The following is a 20,461-nucleotide window of genomic DNA, read 5'->3' on the forward strand; positions in this document are numbered from 1 at the left end:
TAATCATCGCCGAAACAGTTGCAGAAATCGTTAAAGGGTAGTGCCACTTGACACAGGAAACCGCAAATGTAACACTCGGGGTATGTATTTATTATCGACACGGATAAAACTTCCACTCGCTTGCAATGTGTAATCAAAAACATAACAATAATCTTGACACAGTCGTTGATGAATATCTTAAAACCCCCGGAAGGGTTCCGCCAGGTCCATAATATTCCGGATAACGGTACCTAAATTAAGTTGTCACAGTTTTTATACTGTCACCATTACGCCGCGTTATTAATCGCGCCTCGTCTTCTCGGAAGATATAAATGGGATTAAATGAAGCCCGAATGCAACAGGTCGTAAATTTTGAATCGCTTCCTCGAGCGCCCCAAAGAAGAACCCCTTCATTACACCTGCATTTATCATTGCGCGGTACATGCGAAAATGGACTTTTTATTCTTCGATTCAAACCCAAATTGTTATTTTGCAGAAGTTTTTGCCTTTTCTGCCGCTTCTTTCGGCTGAAAATCAAAATTTATTCGTACTTTAATCAGCGTGGCCTGGGTGTAGTACCAAACGGTGGTTCCCGGGACCAAGCAAGGGCCGCGTTAATTTACATGCGGCAAAATAAATTATCGTTTTTCGGTTACGGTCATCTGCAGCGAGACTGAGAGAGAAAACATAAATTGTTTTGCGACGGAAGAGAAAAAGTGAATTTATACGTATCTTTAGGCGAGTTTGTGTGAAGAAACTAATATCCAATCACGTTGGGCCCCAGTGGTCGCCATTTCGACAATTTGACAAATTAGTTTCGACGGGTAGGCAAAGGTTCAATTCGCCTTTTCATTACTATAGATCACTACTGATAATACTTTATCCGAGGTGTAACACTTCTTTCTGTTTCGATCTTCTGGTTGAAAAGTGTTTTATTAAATAACACTTGATACTAATGTAAGCATTGTAAGGTATTCTGCCCCCTCACACTCACTCGATTATCTCACGAGTTGGTTGAACCATATCTTAAAAGCACCACATCAACGCCCCCGGTTGTGGTGCCTATTCAGGTGTCCTTGCATTTTTTTTCGCATTACACGAAATTCCGTTCCACGCTTGCATTAATTTACAAACCATAAATACTGATCACGACTTTTATTACTTCTCTTTTTTTTCAGGTGAGTCAACGAACGGCAGCCAAACTTCTCGCTTTCATTATCACCTCGGTAAGCGAACCAATTCAGCAATCCATCAGTCGTCCCTTGCCGAGCCACCGCCTTCGGGAAAAAGGTCACCCCCGAATGGCTCGAGACAGAACCGGCTGTCTGCATCCCACGCGTTGCAGTTTTTTCCCACTAGTTGTTAACATGTAACCCACATCGCCGACTCGTCGACTGTCGTGACATTTTAATCCGAAACACCCCACCGAAACGGTTACTTTTAACGACTTTTACATGTGCAGCGCCATCTAAGGAAAATCTGAATTTGATAGAAAACCCGTTTCCCAACTCCCGTTGTATTGACAGTAATGAACATCTAGTTCACAGCCCACTCCAGCCAGCGTCAGGCGTCGGCGGCTCCGACCTTGGTCCCTTTCCCTACTTACTGGCAATTATTACCTCATCGGGCGCCCTTTTCCTCTGCCCCTCCCTAGGTGGCTGCTGAAGGCGTCGTCGTTGTCTCTTGAAATATCTCCTTGAGATATTGAAATAGGCTTGAAATAGGCTTTTTTTCACGCCGGCGGTTTCATAATTCCATGCAATGCAGCAAATTACAAATTAAAATCAACGTCACTTCAGCGCAAATTGATCGTTGCACGATGCAAACGCGCCTCCACCGTCTGTTGATTACTGGATTCGAGTTGCTCATTCGTGGCAAAACATTGAATGACTCGCCCTAGGAACTTGTATAAGTGTTCACATGTAGTCGGTGAAATTCACACTTTTGTTCAGTCTTCCCTATAGACTGATTGTGGAAAACTTCAGCGTCATCGCAGTAACCTTCGAATATCTAGGACGGAGCGTTCAAGCGATCATTAGTCGGTCAACGACTTGTCAAACAAGCGATTGATTGCGCCCTTTCCATTCATCCTTCGGGCACACTTTGCGCACATATCATCCATCTGTCCGAACGAAAGCGAAAATCTGCGATCGGTTTCGCTGTGGTCCATATCTTCAAGCTGGGATCTGGAGACTCTTGAACCGCTGACTGCATCTCCGCCGGCTGGAGCCAGGAAGATCAATCAAACTTCAGCGTAGAATTTTAACATTAACCTAGAAAAACGGGAACAAAATGGCACCGTCGTCGGTGCCATGACACATTTGAAATGGGAATCCCTCTCTCATCTGCCTGCGCGGGAGATTATGAGATAGTCATAACAATAATCAGGGGTACGTTTGGAGCGCGCCGTTCCGATTTGGCGCCGCGGTTTATTTTGCCAGACGAACAGACGATGCGTGTTGGCGTTTGGCACTGTCTAGCTCTGTTGTCGTTTGAGCTGTTGACGAGATGACGTGGGGTAAAAATGGGATCAGCGCTAGGAAAATCCGAGCTTGATCCATGGAGCACCGATATGTGGCAGAGTGTTACTAGATCTGCTTATACCTCGGAAAATATTCCGCCTGATCAGAGCTGTACACGCAAAGCAAATTCACCCACTCTAATATGAGTTCGACGACTCTATACGGAAAAGCTTTACAGATTATGACAATTCGGAATCGATGCAAATTGTATCGATTTCTTCTAAGATTGGCATAGAATCAAACATGGTCAAACATCAGTTACATATATTTCGAGTTTCGATGAGCACTTGCTAACTTGCTAACTTAACGTGCTAACTTTTGTCTCTACTTTCATGAAAATAACGTCAACACTTTTTTCTGTTCATGATTTCATTTATTGTATTTCACTTATTTTTCATCTGCGTGATATTTTTAATCGCTTTGCGCATGACCTCCAGTTTTCTCTTCATAGAGAAATCTCACGGTGCACAATGTGTTTTTTTTCCATTCTGGTATTGACCCATTCCATGAGGTTATGCACCAGAGAACCAAATTTAAAATCTAGTTTTAGTAGAAAAATGAACACTTTATTTGAATAAGCACTAGTTATATCATAAATTCTTTGAAACGAATTTGATTTTTATGCACCAACCTTTGAGAGAGACGAGTTTAAAAAAACTACATAATTATATTTAAAATCTCTTTCTCTATTTTTTATGTTTCTTGAGATATTTCTGCACTTGCGACTTTTCTGGGGTTCTTGCGGAGCCCAACTTGCGTATAAATTATTATTATTATTATTTTATTTGATCCATCTGACTTACAGTCTACATGAATATGAAATTATAATTAAATGTAAATAAATAATCGAAAACATAAAACATCAAGTTGTCAAGTTGAGACGTTTCAAACGGTACTTAAATTCATCCACGGAACAACAGAAATCAAACAAATGAAACACATAATTAAATTCACGACACATCGATACAATCGGTTCATTTCTTCCGTACTCGGTTCGTCTGAATTCTAGTCGCAGAAATTCCCTTGATCGTAGGACCACAGTCGGTACGTTTAAATTAAACTGTTCAAGAATGTGGGAGGAGTCCGTATGTCCCAGTAGTACTTTGGCGACAAATAAAGCTTTTGCCGAGCTACGTCTTTGATGCAGAGTTTCTATCCCAAGCAGACGGCAACGGTCCTTATACGGTGGTAGGTCAGCCGAGTTAGTCCATGGTAGAAATCTCAATGCAAATTTAATGAATCGAGATTGAACAGCTTCAATTCTTTTTATCCACACGTGCGCATATGGACTCCATACCACTGAAGCCGTCTCCAGGACAGATCGAACAAGGGCGTAGTAAAGCGATCGGAGACAGTAAGGAAGGATCTCGAAAGTTGTTTGCAGCTCTCATTATGAAACCTAAGTTCCTGTTCGCCTTATTAATTATGTTAGAGTAATGATCTCTGAATGTGAGCTGTAAATCGAGATGAACTCCAAGGTCCTTTACAACGCTGGCTCTCTCGATCTGGCATCCACCAATGTCGTAAACCCAGTGAATTGGAGATTTTTTTCGTGTGAAGGTGATGACAAAACATTTCTGGACGCTAATGGTCAGACGATTACAACAACACCAGCTTTCAAATTGATTAATAAGTCGCTGCAGTTCCTTACAATCCTCGGTGGATCTAACTGTTAAGTAGAGCTTGAGATCATCCGCATACAGAATTCGACAACCTGGTGGGATGAGCAAGCACACATCATTGAAAAATATCGAAAACAATAACGGTCCCAGGTTGCTTCCTTGTGGAACTCCAGAACAATTCGTAAATGTATAGGACTGCGATGATCCGAGCTTCACGGTGAGTGGCCTGTTGACTAAGTAGGAACTCAGCCATCCACTGAAGTGTGAACAAGCACCTAATCGCTTCAGCTTAGCAATCAGCAATTGATGATTCACACGGTCAAAGGCAGCCTTCAGGTCAGTGTAAACAGTGTCGATTTGTGCACCATTCTCAATTGCCCTGACGCAATACGATGAAAAATCCACCAGATTCGTGTTAATCGACCTTCCTTTGAAGAAACCATGTTGATCAGGCGAGATGTATGATTTGACGGCATTGAAAAGCACGCCACCAACAAGTATCTCGAATAGCTTAGACCCAGCGCATAGAGAGGTTATGCCACGATACGTAGACACGTCACGTTTATCACCTTTTTTATGGATAGGAAACATCACTGATGCTTTCCATTTCTCCGGAAACTTCCCCTCTTATAGTGACTTGTTGATGATGATTGACAACGGAGCAGCAATAGCCTCAACACACTTTTTAAAAACGATCGGTGGAATTCCATCAGGTCCAACGGCCGAGGAAGATTTCAATCTGCGAATCGCGTCAAGAACGCTTTGCTCAGTAAATGTGAAATTTCCTATCTCAATTACGTTTCTGGGTACATTTTCTAGTGCCAGGCCCATGGCTTGATCCGTGATGAAATTCGCTTTAAACACGCTGGAGAAATGCTTAGCGAACAGATCGCAAATTCCCATACGAGACTCAGCTACTCTATCATCAAGAAACATAGATTTTGGAAGACCGCTCGTTTTGCGTTTTTCATTCATAAAAGCCCAAAAACATTTAGGGTTTCGTTTGAGATCATTCTCTGCGTTTTACGTACCTTGAGTAGAGTAGCCGGTTTTGAGTGCGGTATCTTCGACTGGCAGCATTAAACTGTTGTTTTTCTATTGGATTCCGGTGAATAGTATATCTTCTCAGAGCAGCCGCTCTCTGGCGTTTCAGTTCGCGCAGCTGGTGATTCGACCATGGGGGTTTACTTCGGTGGCGCCTAGGGGGCACAAAGCGGCGAAATAATTGTACAAGCATGTTGGTGAATATGGAGACAGCCACGTCAATATTGTTATCAAGAAGCTGGATCCAATCGAAATTTGCTTTGGGAAAGTCCAATCTCACATCATCTATGGAATCATCGTAACTCACAGGCTCTGGGAAATGTATTCTAGCGACAACAGCAGGATGAAACACGTCAGCTTTAATGAGAGGTTCGGGAGCCTCTGTCACAGTGCATTTGGAGACAGCCTCTGCGTTAATGAATATCAGATCCAATGTACGGCCTCTGTTATTTTTGACGTCAACAAATGGTTTCAAGTTCATAGTAGACATTCCATCGACGAGATACGCGCTAGATGTTGAAAATCTGGACTCTAAAGGATCAGCATACAGAAATCCAGTAGTGGAACTCGACCAGACAAGGTGAGGTTGATTTTAATCTCCAAGAAGAATATGAGAATCACTCGGTTTCAAAGATTCAGTGATACTGGAAACGGATTCAAGATGTTTTTCGAGGATGTCAGCATTACCCGCAAGCTCTGGCGCCAAATAAACCGCTCCAACAATAATAATACTGTCTGGTCCATGTATATTCACCCAAAGATGCTCCACTAAATCGCTAACTTGCGCCACTGTTTTTGAAGAGCTAAACTTCTTCGATACCGCAATGAGTACGCCGCCTCCTCTTTTTTTTTCCTGTCATAATTGAGTCACGATCGTTTCGAAACACCGTATAGTTGTCACCAAATAGTTGGGCAGAGTGGATATCATCATTCAACCATGTTTCGGTGAGAACAATAACATCATACTCCGTATTCGATGCAGCCAGAAACAGGTCATCAATTTTGGTACGAAGTCCTCTCACATTCTGATAGAAAACCGTTATGCTTCTCCTGTTGTAGAAATCGTCATTATGTTGCGCGTTTCGTGTATTCTGGTCAGATACTGTTGGAAATCTGTGAACGACGGATGAATCAGGAAGCGTATTGTTCGAAGTGGATATGATCTTGCCTTGAAAAGCAGGCTGGAAGACCTCTTCCGTAGCAGCAGACACATGACCGGGACGACTGCGTAGACTGGAACTGAGTCGATTTGATTGCAGAGATGAACTGCTTGATTGATCGGTCACAACTGTGCTGCGCATAGAACAGGCTTCCATCGTGCTTATTGACGTGCGTCCCGGTAACTGCTTAACACCTCCGGTGGTCTCAATGTGCAGTGAAGCTTGTTGATAGCAGACGTTTTGTGAAGAATTGCTGAAACCTGAACTTGGATGAAAGAGCAACGATTCTTTATCGGAAGAATTCTTGCCTGACAGAGCAGGCTGGGCTGCCCTATCTCCACCATCGAGCACAGAGCCGGGACGACTGCAGCAGGAACTGATATGATGTGGCTCGACTGTGTCGAGAGGATAAGGGCTGCCCATATGACCTGTTTGTGTGCGTCCCGGGTTGCCCTCGGTGTCGAATGTCGGTTGTTCGCTTTTTGTCACCTCTATGAGAATTTCGGACGAGTAGAAGCAGCATCTTTTTTTTGGTTCATATCAAATGCTCGAACAGTGACTCCTTTCGGCCAGTGCCAGCGATCGCCGACCACGTTGGACACAGCCTTACTGACGGTAACTTTGAATGACACAAAGGACAGGTCCGCTAGACTTTTCCCACGAGGAACCAGCTTCACAACTTTTACTAACGATGAGTCCACATTCGCAATGTCATGAATATGTTGTTTAACATCGTCTTCTTTTTTATCCGGGGTGAACGGGGTCACATAAAAGGCTACCATCTCTCCAGAGGCCTGTCCAATTTTGGCAACGCTTAAAGTTCCCGTGCAACGCCGCATAACATTAACACCAGTGTGGTTACTGCTACTGTTACTGGGCGAGGCGTGATGACCGGAGATGACAGATTGCGGCTGATTCTTATTACCATCACGATGAGCAAGGGATGAAGACGAAGACTCGATGACAGATGGTTTGCTCGAGTTATTGATTAGCACAGCCGGTGTAGATGCAGTCGTTTGGGGAGTGGTCCGAGACTCTCGCTGCGATAAAATTTGCACGCGTCGGTTTCCGACAACAAGTCTATCAGGTTTTTGTGCCACAGAGCTATTTATTTCGTCTTCGAAGAAAGATGACTCATCGCAGGATCTCGAGCGATTTATGGGATCAATAGTGCCATCAAGATTGAGTTGATCAATGCTTTGGAGAAATGTAGATTTATCCAATGATTGGTTGGTTTGTTTATGTTGCTGCTGTGTACCGTAGAGCGTCTTGTTAATAATGCGAAGATTATCGCCGTAATTTCCTAAGCGCGTATCCATAGAGTCCGTGCGTATTAGCAGTTCTCGTAGAGCTTTGATGATAATATTCTCTCGACTGTGTGCAGCAGGATTGAAGCTCTGTCGACAGGCATCGCAAAACCAGAACAACCCGACTTTCGCTGACCATGCTGAATAAATTATGAAATGAAATGATCAAACTTAGTTTGTAGACATCTTTTACATGATCTAGCAACATTTTATTTAATCTATATATATATATATATATATATATATATATATATATATATATATATATATATATATATATATATATATATATATATATATATATAAAAGGATTTCTGTCTGTCTGTCTGTCTGTCTGTCTGTCTGATTCTTATGGACTCGGAAACTACTGAACCGATCAACATGAAATTTGGTATGTAGGGATTTTCGGTGCCGGGGAAGGTTTTCGCGATAGTTTGAGACCCCTCCTCCCTCTCTAAGGGGGGGCTGCCATACAAATGAAACACACATTTTTTCATTACTAGAGAATTAATCAAGCAAATGAAACCAAATTAGGCATATTGAGGTTTGAGGGTGCAAGATATGTTTCTATGATGGTTAGACTCTCCACCCTCTCTCTAAGGGGGCGCTGCCAAACAAATGAAGCACAAATTTCTGCATTACTCGAAAATTGATCAAGCAAATGAAACCAAATTTGGCACATGGAGGTTTTAAGGTGCAATAAATGTTTGTATGGTGGTAAGACATTCCACCCCCCTCTCTAACGGGGGGCTGCCATACAAATGAAACACAAATTTCTGCATTACTCGAGAATTAATCTAGCAAATGAAACCAAATTAGGCATATTGAGGTTTTAGGGTTCAATAACTGTTTCTATGGTGGTAAGACTCTCCACCTCCCTCTCTAAGGGGCGCTGCCATATAAATGAAACACAAATTTCTGCATTACTCGAGAATTATTGAAGCAAATGAAACCAAATTTGGCATGTGGAGGTTTTAGGGTGCAATAAATGTTTTTACTGTAGTTAAATACTCCTCCCCCTATCTAACGGGGGGCTGCCATACAAATGAAACACAAACTTCTGCATTACTCGAGAATTAATCAAGCAAATGAAACCAAATTAGGCATATTAAGGTTTTAGGGTGCAATAAATGTTTCTGTGATGGTTAGACTCTCCAACCCCCTCTCTAAGAGGGGGCTGCCAAACAAATGAAGCACACATTTCTGCTTTACTCGAGAATTAATCAAGCAAATGAAACCAAATTTGGCATGCAAATGTTCTAGGGTGCAATAAATGATTCTATGGTGGTTAGACTATCCACACCCCTCTTTTAGGGGGGGCTGCCATACAAATGAAACACAAATTTCTGCATCACTCGAGAATTAATCAAGCAAATGAAACCAAAATAGGCATATGGAGGTTTAAGGGTGCAATAAATGTTTTTACGGGGGTTCTACACTCCACACCTCTCTCTAAGAGGGTGCTGCCATACAAATGAAAGACAAAATTTCTGCATAATTCAAAAACTAATCAAGCCAATGGCGCCAAATTTGTCATGCGAATGTTTTGGGGGAAACGAAACGTTTCCATGGTGAATAGACACTCCTCCCCTTTCTCTGAGGGGGGGGGGGAGACTGCCATAGGAATGAAGTATACATTTCTGCATAATTCAAGAACTAATCAAGCAAACTGAATAAAATTTGGCATGTGGAGGTTTTGGGGGGACAAAAAACAGTTCTAAAGAGGTTCAACACTCCTCCCCCTTTTCTGAGGGGGGGGACTGTCATAGAAATGAAACACAAATTTCTGCATAACTCGGGAACTAATCATGCAAATGGAACCAAATTACGCATATGGAGGTTTTAGGGTACAATAAATGTTTCAATGGTGGTTAAACACTCCACCCCCTATCCAAGGGGGTGGGGGGGGGTCTGCCATGCAAATGAAACACAAATTACAGGGGGCACACAAACACAAACTTCTGCATAACTCGAGAACTAATCAAGCACAATTTGGTATGTGAGGGATTTTGGGTATGAGAAATGTTTCTATGACGGTATGACACCCCTTCCTCCTCTGGAATGAAGAGGGGGTCCCACATATTACACATATTTCAACCAAAAACATTCCAACCAAACATGACAATTGAAAATTTTCCGAAAACTCTGAAGGAAAAAGGGAAACTTCGGAAAATTAGATTCCCATATGTTCTACAATTACATAGTGACAAGTGCTGTTAGTCCATTTAATGTTTGCGCTAGCGAAATTTATCTTTGTTCGAAACTGGAAATGGATTTTAATGTGATGAAACGCACTCCTATATCGTCTTCTATCTATACCAATAAAAAATTATCGCCGAATGTGTTGATAAAAGCAGAACTCCGATTGTCCGATTTAGGGCTGTCTATCATATTTTCTGTATAAAACATTTATTCCATGTAAAGGAGAAACATGTTATTTGCAAGTGGTTGAAAAATCTTGAACGAGAATTGTGTCTGAAAATAATCTGAAATTATAATGATGAGTTTTGATAGAAGTACTAAGAATTTTATAATAAAAGGTAATTTTAAAGGGTCGATTAGAAGATCAATCAATGAACAGTTCTGCGATTGGACCCATGAACTTGCTCATAGTAAGAAAACGTGAATGTTTGAAGGTATTGATAACAAAAAAAAAACAAATTTTGGGCGGGACGAAGTTTGCCGGGTCAGCTAGTTTGAAGATGAATTTACAACAATAACACATGCCAAAGTCTTATTATATGGGTTTCGCAAAAAGCTGCAGTACAAACCATCCACTCTATAAATTGATGAAAAGAATAGTATAAACATTATAATGATATGGTTATAATTGTATTATTTTTCTTCATATCCTACAGTTACACTTAGGTGCCTATTCTATCAAATTCCTTTTAAAAATTTATTTAAAGTTATCGGTTTGCGGACTTTGCATCAATAAGTCACTCCCTCGAAGCCATGGAATGTGATGAGCTTTTTGATCAAAATTATGTTAATGCGAGTGCCACAAGCATCAAAGCATCATTTTGCCCTGGTCCTGATGGAATTCCATCCATTGTTTTAAAACGCTGCGCTGATAGTTTGTCTTCACCGTTATCAACATTGGTCAACCGCTCTATACAATGCGGAGTCTTCCCCAAAGTATGGAAACAGTCCTATGTTTTTCCTGTGTTTAAGAAAGGGAGCAAGAAACTTGCCAAAAAATACCGTGGAATTGCTTGCTTATGTGCCATTTCCAAACTCTTCTATGTAATTGTCCTCGAGTTCATCCAACACGCATGTAAAAGTTACATAGTCGAAGAACAACATGGATTTTTCCCTAAACGCTCAACTTCAACAAATATGATGCTATATACGTCATTTATATATAAAGCACTTGAATCTAAATATCAAGTCGACGTAATATGCACTGATTTTTAAGCGGGCTTCGATAAACTTAACCATCAGATCACGATTGCCAAATTGCATCGAATCGTTGCTGCTCTGGCTGCAGTTTTATCTGACCGGTCGTACGATGTGTGTGAAAATAAGTGACTTTATATCACCCCCATTCGAAGCAACATCGGGCGTTCCACAGGGAAGCCACCTAGGACCTTTAATTTTCCTACTGTACCTCAACGATGTCAACCTCATATTAGAATGCAAGAAGCTTTCGTATGCGGATGACTTCAAACTTTTTATGCGCGTGGAGAACTACGAAGATGCAGTGTTTTTACAAGGACAATTAACAATTTTTGCCGGTTGGTGTGAAGCCAATCGTATGTCGCTCAACGCTTCAAAGTGCTCTGTCATCTCCTTCTCTCGGAAACGATCAACGATACGATTCGATTATGAGCTTCATGGATCGACGTTGAATAGAACTGCAAACATTAAGGACCCTGGAATCATTTTAGATTCGAAACCAAGCTCCAAGAACATACTTCATACGATGTTTCCAAGGCATCAAAAGCTCTTGGTTTTACGTTTCGTATCACCAAACATTTCACCGATATACAATGCCGCAAAGCTTTATACTGTTCGCTGGTTCGCTCGATCTTGGAGTACTCATCCGTAGATTGGACTCCTTATTACGACAACAGCATCCGAAGAATTGATCCGTAAGCTTCGCTCTACGTCGATTACCCTGGAATGATCCTCAGAGCGTCCCCAGCTACGAAGATCGCTGCAAGCTTTCGGGATTAAATCTGCCCTGCGAGCGACGCAATACAGCGAATGCTCTGTTTGTTTTCGATCTCTTACAAGGGAATATCTATTGCCCAGAATTACTACGACAAATGAATTTCAATACCAGAAGGAGAAATCTGCGCAATCACGATTTTCTTCGTCTTCCAACATCGCGCACTAACTATGCCAAACATGGCTCGCGTATTTAATGACCAAATCGAACTCATTGACTTCAATTTAACGAGAGAATCTATAAAAAGCCGCCTCCTCCGTAACCGATAGTGCAAGATAGATTAAGATAATTTTTGTATCATTTGGGTTGTAGTTGAGCCTGTAAATGTAGTTGATGTAAATGTAAATAAATAAAAGTTGACGTGGAAAATCGTTCATCTCTTCTTGGCTGTCTTTGAATGCGTTATACCATTCATACAACCGTTTTTTCGACATAGTTGAGTCACTGAATGTATCTTGCAAAATTTTTAACGTTCCGGGACAACAAATTTCGTTTGTTACACAAAATTTCACACAATATCTTTGAATTATCCATATCGAAAATTACAGAGCAAAAGATGTTAACTTGTTCTTAGTGACGCTGTAAACAAACTGAATGACAGATCGCGTTCTAAATTGACACTAAGAACACTGACAGTAGCAACAACGAAAAAGAATAAAAATCTTCATTATATGCATTAACAATGTTAATATTAAACTATGACATGACGTTAGAACCACTCGAGTTTTTGTGCCAGAAATGTGTAAGAGCTTGGTTGAAAATCTATTTGAATAAGCCCTTTCTGAGAATGTTTTTCCCAAATAATCGAATTGTTCCGAGCCTGAACAAAACAACAAAGTTCAAATCACCATCCCACTGCGAAGAAAGAGCACATTGTCGAGTACGTTGAGTTCGCCAGATACGTATCTAGAATATCCTTACACTTCTGGATAAGAATGGGGCCATTGAACGGAACCCTTGTGCCCGTCGTCCGACGGTGCTACGCGATCTAAAACTGCAGCTGAAGCTAAAGCAGAAGATGGAGGGAAAGGTTTCTAAATCGTTCCGGTCTTTGGGTCGGGAGGTCGGAGCAACGGGCCAGAGAATGAAAAAATACTTAGCGGAGATGGACATTATCATGCGGGAACGTAAATCAAGACCGGCCGTGTCGGAACAACAAGCTGTTACCCAGAAACAAAGGCTGAAAATGAAATGGCGAAGCGGAACGTCGCGATCGTCATGGACGACGCTGGATGGCAATGGCTGACAGGGAACCAGCTACTTCGCGTCACCAGCAAGGTGGTAAGTTGTGACGTAACGGTCAGAACAATGCGATTCCAGTGCAGCTTCGAACCCTAATTTCCGTAATTTTCCCAGATATAGGCTGGCACCAGTATTTCGATACGACGTATTCCAAATTGGAGCGTCAATTGTCAATGGACAACTCGAGCCGTGTTCTTGTGGTGCTCAGTAGGGATTACATTACCGTGACAAAATTTCAATAACCGGTTATTCGGTAATGAAAATTTCATTACCGGTAAAACCGGTGAATTACCGGTAAAAAACAGACTTTAAAATAAACCATTTTCTTGTAGAAATGGCTTTTATTTATAACTAGGTGACCCGGCAAACTTTGTCCCGCCCAAAATTTATTTTTCGTTATCACATTCACGTTCAAAATCTCGTTCAAGATTTTTCAACCACTTGCAAATAACATGTTTATCCGTTACATGGAATAAATGTTTGATACAGAAAATATGATATAGAATAAAGACAGCCCTAAATCGGACAATTCCTTTCTCGAACCTTGCTCTTATTAAAACATTCGGTGATCCATTTTTATTTATATAGATAGAAGAAGATATAGAAGTGCGTTTTATCACATTAAAAAATGTATCAATTGTCATGATTGGTTGAAATATGTGTATTATTTTTACAGGACCCCTCTCCATTTCAGAGAAGGGAGAGGTGTCATACCATCATAAAAACATTTCTCATATTCAAAAACCTTCACATGCCAAATTTGGCGAGTTATGCAGAAATTTGTGTTTCATTTGTATGGTAGGCTCCCCTTAGAAGAAAGGGAGGAGTGTCGAACCACCATAAAAACATTTATTGCTCCCTAAAACCTCCATGTGCCAAATTTGGTTCCATTTACTCGATCAGTTCTCGATTTATGCAGAAATTTATGTTTCATTTCTATGGCTATTTATATTTCTAATTTGGTTTTATTTGCTTGATTAATTTCTGAGTAATGCAGAAATTTGAGTTTCATTTGTATGGCATCCCCCCCTGAGAGAGGGGGGAGGAGTATCTAACCACCATAGAAACATTTATTGCATAAGAACCTTCCCCGACCCCAAAAACCCCTACATATCAATTTTCATGTCGATCGGTTCAGTAGTTTCCGAGTCCATAAGAATCAGACAGATAGAAAGACAGAAAGACAGAAAGACAGAAAGACAGAAAGACAGAAAGACAGAAAGACAGAAAGACAGAAAGACAGAAAGACAGAAAGACAGATAGACATCACTCCATTTTTATATATATAGATGATTAGTTTAGAAAAAAAATTGCTGTTTTTGCTGTTTAAAGTAATACTTAAGGACACAGAGAATGTTAATTTTGTCGTAAATTGGATCTCATTAACAAAGTTACCAGAAGAGGAAAACGTCCGTTCAGAGTCCAATCATGTTGGGTTGAAGGGTATCGAATACCGATGTCATGTATTTGCCTCTGATGTTCGAGAGTTTCCATCAATCCGTGCCTAGATTGCCCCGCTGTATACATCGGGCAAACTCGCAGGAAAATAAAGGTACGCATAAGGGAGCATAAAACAGCGGTGGAGAACAACAAATCGAACGAATCAGCAGTAGCGGCACACACCACCAGCCTCGACCATAAAATCGATTGGACGAAAGCAAAGCTGATTAAATATGTCCAAAATTCGTCACAACTTAACGCATGGGAATCAATGTTCATCAGCAACTCCCAGAAGCCGCTGATGAATGAAGACGATCCACCCATCACATCGTGCTTGTACAACTTGACGGAGCTGAGAATTCAGTGACTTATCTCTTAAATCTTCGGACGACTACGCAACACGTACGAAGATGTAACCAGTCGGACATTGTCCCGCAGAAGGGCAGCTTCGCGCCCGAAACCGGTCGACATAAGGTAAATTTTAATTCGTTTAATTAAGTAAGAACAATAAGTGTTATGTCTTGTCTCGCGTCGCGTCTTATGAGTGCCGTTCATAGACGTTGAGCTTGGGCTGGACGTTGATACCTTTGACTATTGGAATCGTCGTTCAAGTTTGATGCTCCAGGATGCTCAACTGTTCTGCAGGTTTCCCATTGTCCAGTGGATTTTTTTCCTCCTGTTGTCCAGTTACTGAATCAATATCATCATCGTCAAAGTTGATCAAGTCAGGAACAATTTCAAATGTCTGCTTGATCAATGCAGTCCGCGACGTTTGATAGAAAACGCCAAAGTCTCCATAATTGTTTCACGACCACGAGCAGAATGATTATTCATATACAGGAACAAATCTGCATATACAAAACGTCCTTCTGCAATCCTTCCAATCAGGGCTTCAAGTTGCTGCTTCAAATTTTTTTATGATTGACTCCGATAGCTGTTCTAGCGTAAATTGCAATCTGATGTCAGCTTCAAAAAGGGTGAATTTCTTCCGCAATAACGACCAGAACTGGTTCGAGGGCATCAATCAATTCCTTTATCGCAGTCAGTTCTTCATCGCTGAAGCTTATATTGTGTTTCGTTTTCAGATCTAGCAGCGATTTTTGAACAGAATTTCGGAGGTCGTAGAATCGGCGCAACACTGCCAATTAATCTTCTTTTTATATAGTAGAACCCCGATTATCCGCGAAATAGTCGGGCTAGATCACCGCGTATAACAAAAATCGCGGATAACGCAATAAAGGGCTAAAAATGAGGTACTAACACGAAAAAAAGACATTTTAGCATGAAAACTATGTTTTATCAATACAGAAATTGTTGAACTATTCATCTGTAAGGTCGTTTACATCAGTTATCAGATAATGTGAAAGCCATGGCCAAAACAAAAAAGCAAGACTCTACCACTCACTGACAAATTTCGGGAAGGTTTATAGAATTACTAAGTAACTCGCATTCGCGGATAATCGAGGTTCTACTGTATTTCAAAGCGGCATAAATGCAACTATTATTTATGGTGTGAAAATAAGCATTACCGAAATTACCGGTTATTGATTGTAAAATTACCGATAATTCGGTAATGGAAAATGACCCGGTATTACCGGTAAAACCGGTTAACAATCCCTAGTGCTCAGTGTAGACTTCGTTGATTGGAATGGTGTCGCCTGGTATAATTCGCTTTATTTTTTGATCTTGTTGATGATACATTCGACATACGTCTTCACGTCAGACACCCCGGCTGTTTCTTGTTGGAATTATACCATTCTGGATGACTATCATATCGACTTCTCCTATTGAAGAGAGTTCAACACTCCTAAGCCACAGACTAGATGCCGGTTGAATTTGAACTAATAATCGATTCATCGACAGAGCAGAGCACTGTAATCTCTGTCCGCAGTGTAGGCAGTTCGATATAGAGCATTTTTATTGGCGCATTCTACTAATAACTCGAGCATTTGTAAAAAATGGACTCAAGTCGTAATTACGCAATTTCGCAAAATGAACTAAATTAGGATGGAGATGAAAAAAAACTACAAAACATAATTTATTACATCTAATTTTCCATAAATCCTATCTTTATGAAGCCTTCTAAAAAATGCTTCGACCCCCTATCATGACCGATGAAGGGATGGATTGTTCAATTTTTTGGCGATCTACTGCTCCTCCGTTTTGGCCACCAAACTATTGGACTATTGGAACAGATTCTCCGTTTGGTGTTCGCCCAATTTTTTTTTTCTACCATAAACCATGTCACGGATTACCTGGAATACCGCTACTCCGCAACATTAGATAAGCCTTGAGTCCACAACGCTTCTTCCAATTTGATCCATCCATTAATATAAGAGATCGAGCATGTGCAGCCCCGTTCTACTACTACGAATTCACTGTACTGCACCAAAATAGTATTTCATTGAGTGCCAATACACGTAACCGGAAAACTGAAAGCCATGGATTCTCATCTTGGTTAGCTAAGTGGATTATATCTGATTTCACTGACCGCCAGTCCATCGGGTCGATTAACTCCGCCCGCTCGTCTTTATAACGTCGGGAGTACCACGAGGAAGCCTGCGATAAAGGGGGTCCATGTGAAATGTCCAATTTTATAACACTTTTTCGAGCATTCGGAAGGCAACCCTTGTAGAATAGTGTAACAGAGTCTACCAATGGCTCAACCGTTTCTAGTTTATCCGTATATTTATTTTTATTTATTTTTTATTTTACAAAGACAACAGGCTATACAAGGATGCCCTAATGCTTCATAACTACTACTACTACTTATAATACTACCACTATAAACTACAACTATGTAAATATATACTACTGTAACTAAGTTAATTAAGAGCAATAGAATACATTTTTTTGAGGGACGAACGAGACAGATGGAAATCGAAACAGACACTACAACGGTTAAATACGCGGCACATGCTAGATATAGGTTCATTATAGCCGTAATTTGTTCGGGTTGATGGGATGTCCGTAATCGCCGTAATTTACGATCTCAGAACTATTTACTGAGATCGTAAATTACGGCGATTTATGTTGAAATTAATCACCCGAAGGAGCTCAGGACAATCGATGTTCGACAAAATCAAGTCGGAGGTATAGACGACGAGAGACTTTATAAAAGTAGCCTAGTATGGATTATAATTCGAACATCCCTGATTCGGCATCTTGAAAATGTCGTTTTATTCATTTTACACAGCCACAAGAAGCAATATAATATTTTGCAATTCAACAACTGCGTTCTATTTGCAAATTATATTCCATCACGCCTAATCTCAATTACATACTTTGTTAGTTTATTTTCCATAACAATGCAAGCGAACCGGGCTTTGTTTTTCCGCGCAAGTTAAAAAAGTGTATAATTTCACGGCTAAATCGCAACAACAAATCTCCACTTTGCATCCCTTTGCGTCCCCTGAACTCGGGCGCGATTGATGTTCTGTGCATCCGAATGGTTCGGCTTGACAACAGCAAAAATGCATTCTTCATTTTCCCGCGACTCAACCGTTTACGCCAGCGGTCATTCATAAGTAGCTGAGCGCTCACAGAGCGGAATTATAAGCGCGGAAAGAAAATGATGCCTTGAGATAAAAGCTATGGGTGTATAATAAATTTGCCTACAAATGGTTGTAACGATGACCGTAGCCGAGGAGAGAAGTAAAAGTAATAAAAGGAAACAGCCGAGGTGTAGATCTTGTACCCCTCGTTGCGGCTATGAAGACTGTCTTGTGAAGATTTACTCTTCCCGATCAGGGAACACGCCCAACTGTAATTAAAGTGTTTAGTGTTAACTCGGAGGCACCATCAGCGCCGAGGGGTAATTTAAAAGACTATGGTTAGTTTGATTCCGACGCATTGATCGGTCGATGAACAGAGCTGTCCAGAGAAAGAGTCAATGCGAAGGCCGCGGCATAACTTCCATCCACTCAATAATTGAATCATAACACCACGGCACGTATGAAAGATCTCCCAGCAGTCTTGACAATACATTGTAGTTGACGACTTGAATGGCTAATTACTCCATCCGTCAGCTGTTTGCTCTGTGACTCATAAGACGTCGGCTTGGACTCTGTGGCGCACCATGTTTGGAAGACTCTCATGCCAATCACAAAGAGCCTTACGGACAACATTTCGACTGTATTGTGGAAACAGACGCTGCTGGGACCATAAATGGTTTCACTGTTTTTTTATTCGTACTCCACTTAATTAGACTATGAAATGTACACATTTATTGACATTTACGCTCCAAACCTAGAACTGACAAGATCAGTTTATGCAAACGCGCTGCATCGGTGCGCTGCAGTTTTGTGAACTGCACAATTTTTTTATGCTTCTAATTGATGTTGAATAGTGTGACTCACAAAGAGTATCGCTTCTCGACGGTAGAACTGTTGTTCCATGTGTTGTTGTTTGGGGGCGCATAAGTTTAAAGTTTACGACCCACGTTGAACCCTCGCATTTAGCGACAGCGATACAGCGCTACCCCTTTTCGAGCACATAATTGGGCAGTGTTAATAAATTTCGCGCAGATCACGATCAAATTATCATTCAGAGGTTGGTTTAGTGGTGGCATTCGCCTAAACTGCTGCTGAATAGAAGTGCATAGTGTTTACAGTCCCTAACATGGGGTGCGCAATTCGGAAATAATTGCCCTCGAATTGCATGCCATTTCTCACATTATATAGTCGCCAACTTGCCAATGTCCACGCTACGCATGTCGTTACGGTGCTGCCGGAATGAGTTACGTTTGACTCTAACAACTGCGCGGTCGATGAATGCGCGGCATGGCGTCGCGTACAGTCACCTCTCGTCGGTGGCGCTTGTTTAATGTGGGATAATTCGAAAATTACCTACTTAACGTCAGGTTGTGCAGCCTGAGCTGCTGCACGGTGGTCTAGCAGCTTAAGTTGGGAGGATTGTAGAGGCTAAATGGTTTGGACGACAGCAGGACCAATCAATACCGAGAGTGAAGCGTTGCTAATTCTAATCAGCTAAAATCCACGACACAGTTTAAAATTTATCAGATACACGAGTTCATGACAGAAATATATCATTTTGGTAATAATATTCATTCTTCCTGGTTTTGACACGGACACGAATCGTCTAATACCTGCATGCTCTATTTACCATGTAGAGGTTGTATTCATGAATAGCAGGTTAGCACATGACATCAATACGAAGACGTTCCAGATATTCCAATGCTTTAGCGAATCTGTTTCTAACCGACGCTTATTTCAGACTCATTTAGGGGGATATTCTAGTATAGAAATTCGAAAATTGTTAACGGTTTCTTTTTTTTTTTAACTGATATACATGATATCTCAAGTTCCACTGAACCGATTTATGTCAAATTTGGTATGAACATTCTTCATACATATTTCTATCTCATTAAGCAATATTTTTTTACAATTTTACTATTCTTTTATGTTTTCATCATAAAAAACGTTCAAATTTTTGGTTTTATTTTCAAACTGCTGCTATTTTGGCTAAAAACTTTTTTTTTTTTGCTTGGACGAGGTTTACATCAGAGGTGAGTCTTTAGTGATTGAGAATCTATTGGATTTGTTTCGTTTCGAATAACCAGAAGGGCCGAAATCTTGTATCGCCAGTACAGTGGTCTTTTCAAATACATTTCACACGCTTGCAACATTTTCAATTTTGAGTATATTTTTTTCGTTCAATTATAAGTCGCCAATAAGTTTCTTTGTATTCAGAAAATAAAAAAATGGATTTTAAAATATTCTTTGTTTTATCTGTTCAGAACCCGAAAAAACATAAAAAATCATACCTCTGCACTAGAATACGCCCTTATGTCAAAATTACTCGGGCATTTCTTGCAAATTGAACTCTGTAACTACCCCCAAATTGATTTTTAGCTCATGTTTTGTCATCCCGATTTATTACATTAAACGAGACATAACATAACAGAAAATGTCATGACTCTCTAGTAATGGTAAATGGTAATAATGGTAAG

The 20,461-nt window shown here is 40.8% G+C and overlaps 1 protein-coding gene across 1 annotated transcript in view; it reads left to right on the plus strand.

Annotated features, from left to right (window-relative positions):
* LOC129764351 (uncharacterized) overlaps window positions 1-20,461 on the plus strand; it is a 283,887-nt gene that overhangs the window by 48,961 nt on the left and 214,465 nt on the right. Inside the window, exon 2 of the mRNA XM_055763339.1 lies at window positions 1,158-1,205. Coding sequence (XP_055619314.1) covers window positions 1,158-1,205 — 48 coding nt within the window. The remainder of the gene's footprint in view (window positions 1-1,157; window positions 1,206-20,461) is intronic.

The sequence above is a fragment of the Toxorhynchites rutilus genome, chromosome 2 (genome assembly GCF_029784135.1).
Source record: "Toxorhynchites rutilus septentrionalis strain SRP chromosome 2, ASM2978413v1, whole genome shotgun sequence".
NCBI classification, from domain to species: Eukaryota; Metazoa; Arthropoda; class Insecta; order Diptera; family Culicidae; genus Toxorhynchites; species Toxorhynchites rutilus.